Here is an 8,117-nt window from a genome sequence, read left to right as displayed (position 1 = left end):
GGGGGACACCAAGCTGGCCATCCGGCAGGAGACCTGCCGACTGCTCCGACAGCTGATGAGGGCAGCGGGGCCGCAGCAGGTGCTGGCCGTGCTGTTGCAGCGGGAATACCTGCAGCACAAGAACTCCAGAGTCCGCGAGGAGGCGGTCAACATCTGCATCGTGGCCCTTCTCACCTACCCAAGCGAGGAGCTGGACTTGGCCAAGCTGGCCTTTGGGCTGTCCCTGGCGCTGGTGGACAGCAAGCGCAGGGTCCGGCACGCTGCCATGGAAGCATTTGCTGTCCTGGCGTCTGCCATGGGCCCGGGCAGGACCACCCTGCTCTTCCAGGCGGTGGATGCTGTGGAACTGGAGGCCAACGGGGCTGGGGTGATGCACGCGTTGCAGGCCAGGCTGGCCAGGAAGATGTTGCCGAAGCTTGTGGACCAAGGGTTTGTGGAGTACGCTGTGCCCCTGCCATCATCGGGTCATAACAGGGGGTCCTGCTTCCCCCCCGGCGCAGACACAGACTGGCTGTTGATGGGCATCAGGACTCAGAGCGCTCACAGCTACGGCGGGTGTTGCACAAAGGATGCCGCTCTGCAGAGCTCCCGCTCACATGGTGCATGTGCTGATCAGGGATCGAGTCCCAGGAGAGTCCTGAGTGCGGGTAAAGGGAAGAACAAACTGCCCTGGGAGAGCGAGCGCGCTGGAGGGAGGGACGGTGCTCCGGGAGCCACCACGCTGGTCACAGAGGGCGTGGAGCAGGTATGTGCTGCAGCTCGCTGCGCTCCTTTGCTCTGGAGAGTGCTCCAGAGGGAGAGGTGAAGGTTGCCAGAGGTTGTCACTTATTGAGTGACAGATGTTTGTGGCTAGTAGTGCTCACGTTTTGTGTGCAAGGATCTCTGTACGTACATCAGTCGGGGAAAGCGAATGTGAGAACTCCTGATGTGAGAATGAGCACGACTGGGAACCAGGCAGCATCTCACCCAAAATAACCTTTCACTGGAGTTAGGTGACTCCGTGAGCACTTGTGTCTAGCCCTGGTGATCTGTCTCTGACAACCTCTAGTGAGAGCGCAGGGAGTGGCTGCAGGAGTGGGAAACGATTCCAGAGCAGCTGTTTGTGTGTTTGATCTGAGAGTGCCGACTGTCTGATGGGAGAACTGGTGAATCCCTTCAGCCCCGGCTGTGACGGCAGAGCCCTGGAGCGTGGCTGAGCCAGGCCCTTCCGCGCGTGCTGCCCCGCGGTAAATCCCGGGTGTGCTGAACGTCACTGTGCTGGTCCCTCAGTCTCATCTGACTGGGGAAAATGTAGGTCAGGCTGGAATAACAGTTCAGTGATTTCCCCACGTAGTGACCGCACTGGCAGCTGCAGAGGGAAGCAGCCTTTGAGAAAGGGTCCCGTCCCTTTCCGCTGCCAGCGGTTCTGCTCTGTGACACTGCTTTGGGTGCCATCCACGCGGTCAGGACCTGGGCATGGACCTGTGTGTGGTTTCTGTTGTGGGGTTTTTTATTTTAACTGGATGGGTTTAATTTATCCTGACTTGGTCCCCAACAAGTGAGTTTGAGTAGATCCCTTTGCAAAGTCGAAAGCTGTGTAGAAGAGGCTTCCTCACTTCCACCTTTACGTATTCAGAACTTAGTTCTTAGCTGCTTCGTGGCTTGTTGCAGGGCTGATGAGGTGGTGAGCAGTGCTCCGGAGGGATGGCTGGCTGTAGTGAAGTCCCTCAATAAAAGGAAACATGAGGTGTAAACCCCCTGAAGCTCACGTACGTGCCTGTGTGCACACGCGCTCGCCTCCTTGTAGGCCTAACCCAGGCCCCTGTGGAGACCCGGCTCTGCCTGCGGTGATGGATCAGGCCACAGGCTCCCCTTGGGTTACCTGCAGCACGCAGCAACAGTCGGGACAACAGGCTGTGGCGGTGACACATCTAGAGCAGGGAGGCTTTTCTTTGTCAGCAGCCTTTCAGGGATAACTAGTACCAGTTGTAGTAGTGGTGACTTACCAGCCTTCTCGAGGGAGATCGAGCCCTGTCCTGCTGGGTCTGTGTTTCTCTGTAGGCGCTGAAGAAAAGCCGGCCAAGCCAAGAGCCCAAACCTGCCTGTTGCTTGGGCTGGTGGAGGGCCCTCTGGCTGGGACAGCTCTCTCTCAGGGTCCCTGTTAGAGGGCTTTCTTCTGCGGGTTTTTCCTAACCTGTTTTGTACGTCTGGTTGTATTTATCCCTGTAAATCGGGGGGAGCACCCAAAGCATCCAGCCCCGGAGAGAGGGAGAGAAAGCAGCTAGCCAGTCTGTGGTTTCCCTTTGTTATGTGTGTAGAGTGCGTTTAGAAATGGCGTGAGCTTGAGCTGGACCTCCAGAAGCAGCTGCATGTTCACGGCTTCAAGTCAGGGACTCCGAGGTACTGGCTTTGCTGGGGAGCTCCCTTGATACCACCACGGTGACAGGGTGTTAGGCTGTGCGTGTTTTCATATGTCTAGTGTGAACTCCACTGCTGTAACTCCCACCTGAGAATGGCAGGATGAAAAACGGCGTCGCTGCCGGGGTCCGGAGTGCTCAGTCGCATCAGTGGGCTTTGGGGTTGGTGTGTACTCTCCAAGCCTGCAGGAAGCTCTCGTGTGAGTGAGCGGGTTACCCTCTGCCTGTACATCCCAACACGAGAGAGACCCTCAGCCTGGCTGCGCACGTTTGCCATCCGCTCAGCTGGTCCCTGCCCCACCCCACTTGTCTGTGGGGCAGAACCGGTGTGCGATGACAGGCTGCTGCTTCTCTCCTTGGAAGACTCTTCCCGTTAGGTAACGTCGGACACATTCTGTTGTGCTCATCTCTGTTGTTCCATCCTTGTGTATCTCGTCAGATGTTGCACTTCGTTCCTACCCATTTTAGTAAGAACTGGGGTTTTGCACCTACGGGCTGTCTTTGTGAGGCGTGCTGAGCCTCCTGGAGACCCTGTTTGTCCCTGTCTCTTCCCTCTGCTTTCTGACCTGTTCCGTTTGCTCCCACTTCCATTTCTGTTGTTTTCTGGCATATTTCAGGTGGTAAAAGCAGATTGATAACTTCAATCCACACGGCTGGGAAACCTCTTCAGGGATGGGGACTCCACCACTGCCCTGGGCAGCCTGGGCCAGCCCTGGACAACCCTTTTGCAGACAAATTGTTCCTCAGGTCCAACCTGAACCTCCCCTGGCCCAACCTGAGGCCGTTTCCTCTCGTCCTGTCACTTGTTCCTGGGGATTCTGAAGGTTCCTTTTCACTTCAGTGTCTGTAAAGAGAAGGTCTGGCTGTGACGGTGCTCCTGTGAGAGACCAAAGCATGATTTAACGTAGCTGCCACGCGGGAAGGGAACACTTTGCTGAGAAAAGCAGCACGTCAGGGACCCTTTTTATTATGAGGTGAGGCAAATGCTGCTCATCCCTGTGTGTGAGGGAGCAGCTGAGCTGAGATTAATTTTACTTAGCTACACGGTGACTGGGTAAGCAGCCCCGAGCTCAGTGGAGAACCAGTCAGCGCAGCCAGGGGAGTCGAGAGAGCTGTCCTTGTGAGCAGGGACCTCACTCAGCATGAGGTGAGTGGCTTTGGGACTCTGATCCTGTTGGCTAGACCCGCAGTCTCTGTCATGGGAATTTAAACAACACGGTGCTTTATGTACTGGAAGGTTTATTTGGCTGCTGCAGGCTCACCGCTGCCTCACCCTGTCTTGTATCCCGACCCTTTGGCTCCTCTCACCATCCCAGCTGCCTGACAAGCCTGGGTCTCCTGGGCAGGGGACATTGTCTTAGCTGGCTTTGTGATTCACGGTGCAGTGTTTGCTGGTGGTTCTTCGCTGCAAGTAGGTGGACTGTGTTCTCACATACAGCTCACTGGGACGAGGGAACTTGGACAGCGTTTCCTCTACTTGAAGACATTTGTTCAGTGCAATAGTTTGCCACAGGCTGCATAAATAAAGCTCTTTTCCTGGGGGCCTTTAGAGTCAAAGCGGAGAAGAAGAAGGTTAGCCCTGTGCCTCTTCTGAACTGTTTTCAGTGAGGGGTATCGCACACAACGTTTGGGTAGTCGACTCGTTAAAGTAAATGTGAAAAATTAATTATTAATTCAGACATTCCTTCAAAATGAATTTGCTTAAAAATTAACTTTTGGGGTCATTCTGTGGCTGGAAGGATGCATGGAATTAGCTTAATGTCTGAAGTTGTTTTTCTACTAGTGTTTTTACGGTGGTGTTACACAGTGATTGTCCAAGGCCGTGTCTAGACTTCCCTGATGAGATAAGATGGGAAGTAAAACATGTGTAAGTTAATGTGTAAGTTAATGTAATTTATCTACACTAAAAATACAGTGTAGATAAAGCACATTGCCCTCAGGGGGTTGTACCAAGGCAGCTTCAGTCAGCGGTGATAGACTGGGTTATTGATGGAACGTGTCTCGGGAACCTCTGAAGTCCTTCGAAACTGAAGTTGTTTCATACCCACCTGTGAACCGATGGTCGCAGCAGGGCGACCTGACCACCCCGTCAGATGAAGTATGAGTGAGGTGGAGAGCTCACGGCTTACCAGCTCTCCACGGCACCTCATCTTCCCACGTTGCTCTCTTTCTGAAAGCCGAACCTGAGCTCGTCAAATAAAGCATCGTTACCTGTGCTTCCGGTGCCTGGCAGCTGCACACATCTGGCCAAGGGACAGGACAGGCCCTACCTTTGACTCCACCCTCTTCTGAATTCCCGCTTCACTCCCAGTCTGAACCAGACCAGATCCTAGTCCGAAATTCACGTTCATGTGTTCTTCAGGACTTGGCAGGTCCTGCTGCTCTTTGGGTGCTGGGTTTGAAGGTCACCTGCTGTGGCCAAACACTGCGATCCCCAGCGCTTCCCTGGCTTGTGCCATTGGGCAGGGGCCACACAGACGGGTTTCAGAGCACTGCTGTGGCAGTGCCCCATTCCCACTGAGCTCCCATCGTCTGTAACTCCAGTTCAAGCTCTCACTCTGCAGCCTGGGCTGCAAAAGCACTTTTAAAATAACTAACTGCTGCTTCCGTAGGCCCTACTCACTGCACGGCCACACTGAAATGGGAAGGACGGACTGGCCACCTCCAGTAATGTGTCTAGTGATCACGGCAGGATAAGGGTTACCATTTCTCCTCTGAGAAACATGCCGTCGGGGGTCCCTGTACCTGCTGTGGAAACAGCGAGTGCCCTGTGGGGGAGCAGGAGCACTGGAACATTTTGCTGCAGTTTTAAGTCACGTTACACCGTGTGCCTGAACCTTGTGCAGTTCGACGGTTTGGCAATCCCCGAGGGATTCCCCGTTTCCATACCCCTCTGGTAACTTCACAGCAGGACTTGCTGAAGACCTCGGTGAGCTCTCAAGTGATCTGTGAGATGAGCGCTGTGACACGAACACTCTTTGTTTGCTGCAGCGATGGCGAGGGTGAAAGGATGCGGGGCTGCCCGGGCTGCGTGGTGAAGCTGTCCTTCTGTTGGGAGTTGAGGTGTCAGTCTCTGGGACGTGAGCTGTGGGTGTGCTGGAGGCTGGGAGGGTATTTTGGGGAGGTATCATGATACTCCTGTGCTGCTGTTGCTCTCTGCCCTGGGAGCCTGTTGTGGATGGTATTGGAAGAGCAGAACCTTTTGTCTTACCTGATGCCGCTGCTGCTGGGGAGGAAGTGTTAGAGCGGAGCAGGGGTCAAGGGTACTCAAGGGCTCTGCTTTGGTAACCGTGTTCACATTTCTTTTGGTGGCTGGATTTGGGTGTTTTCCGGCACTGGTGGTACTAGTGGAATTTCAGTGAACCTGAAACCCTTTGAGGAATCCCATTGCCAGGATCCATGTTCCACCTCCGTGGAAAATCTGGCAGTTTCAGGTTTGCGCTGATTGCCACCACCCTGCCTGCCCACGGCCAGCCAAGTCATGGTCGCTGTAATTCCAGTTTGCGTACTGGGAGGCAGACACTTGTTGCTGTAGCTGGGACTGGAACAACTGAGCAAAGCTGTACAGTCCTGCCAGTGTTGTGCAGGTTGCTCCTTCTGCATACGTTGTTGGTCTCTGTGGAAAAACAGGCTGTGAGTATGTTTGTTCACGCTCTGGAAGACACGTACGTTGGAAGTGATGTTTTCTAGCCAGCTGATGGCAGGGATGCTGAGTCCTCATCTCCTCTTCTGTCCCCTCTTGTCATGCCCTGGAACACACCAGCTCGCCCATTTGTTTGGCTGCTGTTTTTTTCTTGTGGTGTCCCTTAGGAACGTGGGGGATATGAAGCCGGGACAGTGTGCTGCTGCTGCTGCAACTGGAGTCAGCCTTGCTGCAGCTGGAACTTGCTTATTAGTCTTTGCAAAGCTCTGTATTTCCTGCTCTGGTGTGACCAAATCATTTCCTACCTGCTGGATTCCTCCTGCTGCCTTCTGTTAAAGCCGGGGTTCAGCTGATCCCTTCGGCATCCAGGCTCCCCACATCTCTCCTCGCTGGTGCACGCTTTAAGCAGTTGTCTGCAACTGTTGTTTTAGTGAAAGTCTAACCCCTGAGGGCCGTTAAAAAGTCCTCTCCTGCATTAGCACTGGCTTTCAGGGAGGAGATTGTATGTCGGGTTTATAGTTTTGAGCATTTTGGTGGGTTTGCTTCAAATGCTTCAGCGTGGAGGCTCTGACTCCTTTTGTGGATGACTAACCCTATCCGTGTGCCTGCAGCCTGTCACCCTGACCTGGAGCGTGCGGTTTTGTAAGGACAGACAGAATTGTGGCCGTTTTAACCACACAAGCCCTGCCAGGAGCAGGGCGGCCGTTCCGTTCGGAGCCTGTGTCCCCGTGGCTGTGTGCCCTGGTGCTCGGTGCCGGGAGGAGCGGCTGGTCCTCTGGGAACTCGGGTTTTACAGCGCTGGGAGGAAACACGGGCGTGTTGCTGCTTCACTGCTTTATTCACTGCTGACAGGTACCGGGTGTGAGCTGGGTTTTTCATTGGTAAAGGGGGACAGTCTGAGAGGGACAAGGATTACACATAGGTTATTTAAAAGTTTGAGTTGTGAAGCTGATTTTTTCAAGGGGGGGTCTCGCTGGCGGGTCTGGAGATGGAATTTCTCTTGGCTGGTCTGCATGGTGCTCACGTGTCGTCAACCTTCTGCACTTCGAGGGACCTGAAGGTTCCACTGAAACTCCTGAGGTTTTGTGTCTATTCCATAAGCATGAACAATCGTATTTTTAAGATACTGTGTGACGAAGTGAATGTTGTAACGATTTAAAGACAATTAGTGTACACTTGTAGTCATGTGACTCATCTCATGACTGTGCCAAGAGCGGCCTGTGCTTTATTTCGTGATGCTTTTGCAGAATCCCATTACAATATTAAACCAACGCCAGTCCAGAGCATTTTGCTGCTGTGTATTTGGCCCAGAGCTCCTAAGGCACCATATTCTGTGAGGTGACCACGAGGTTCACAGGGTGCACAGGGCCCTCTGCAGCCCTGCCAGCTGGCTGTGGTGGGCGCTGCCATCGCCTGGGCTGTGCCGGCTGTACAGGCAGTTTGCTGCTGAGCGGTTTCTCCCTGTTGAACACAATGTGCGTGGTGTGGGCCCAGCTGTGAACTGGGGAGATAATTGAGCTACGGACCCATGGAGAGCTGCAGGTCCACACTGCAGGAGGTTTTGTTCCCAGTTTGAGAATCCATCTCCCCAGTGAACTGAGCTCTTCAGCGCAATTACAAAACACAGATTTTTATAGCTGAACACACTGTGTGTGTGCTGGGCTGCAAATTCTCCTCTCACACAACCAGGATGTGGAGTGAAGGAGAGTTTTAGCCTTAACGTGACACTGTTGCTTGTTCCTGGGGAGAAGAGACGGACCCCCCCTCGCTGCACCCTCCTGTCAGGGAGCTGTCAGAGCCAGAAGGTCTCCCCGGAGCCTCCTTTGCTCCAGGCTCAGCCCCCCCAGGTCCCTCAGCCGCTCCTCAGCGCATTGTGCTCCAGACCCTGCCCCAGCTCCACTGTCCTGCTCTGGACATGCTCCAGCCCCTCAGTGTCCTTCTGGCAGTGAGGGGACAAAACTGACCCAGGATTCTGGGGCAGCCTCCACAGTGCCCACAGCAGGGCTGGGCTGCGGTGGGGTCTGGGTGACAGTGTTACAGGGGGATTCTGCTGTTGGCACAGGAAAGGGCTGTGCACT

General features: G+C 54.3%; 1 protein-coding gene across 1 annotated transcript in view; it reads left to right on the top strand.

Annotated features, from left to right (window-relative positions):
* The window catches only part of FAM179B (family with sequence similarity 179, member B), a gene marked incomplete at both ends in the record, with an annotated part of 28,047 nt that overhangs the window by 428 nt on the left and 19,502 nt on the right, over positions 1–8,117 (top strand). The window contains one exon of the mRNA XM_010142429.1: positions 1–745. This exon is cut by the window's left edge and continues 42 nt beyond it. Within this exon, the coding sequence (XP_010140731.1) occupies positions 1–745 (745 nt within the window). The remainder of the gene's footprint in view (positions 746–8,117) is intronic.

Source organism: Buceros rhinoceros, unplaced genomic scaffold (assembly GCF_000710305.1).
Source record: "Buceros rhinoceros silvestris isolate BGI_N320 unplaced genomic scaffold, ASM71030v1 scaffold21570, whole genome shotgun sequence".
Taxonomy (NCBI): Eukaryota; Metazoa; Chordata; class Aves; order Bucerotiformes; family Bucerotidae; genus Buceros; species Buceros rhinoceros.
Note: the sequence above shows the minus strand (reverse complement) of the source record. Positions and strands in the feature narration are given on the sequence as shown.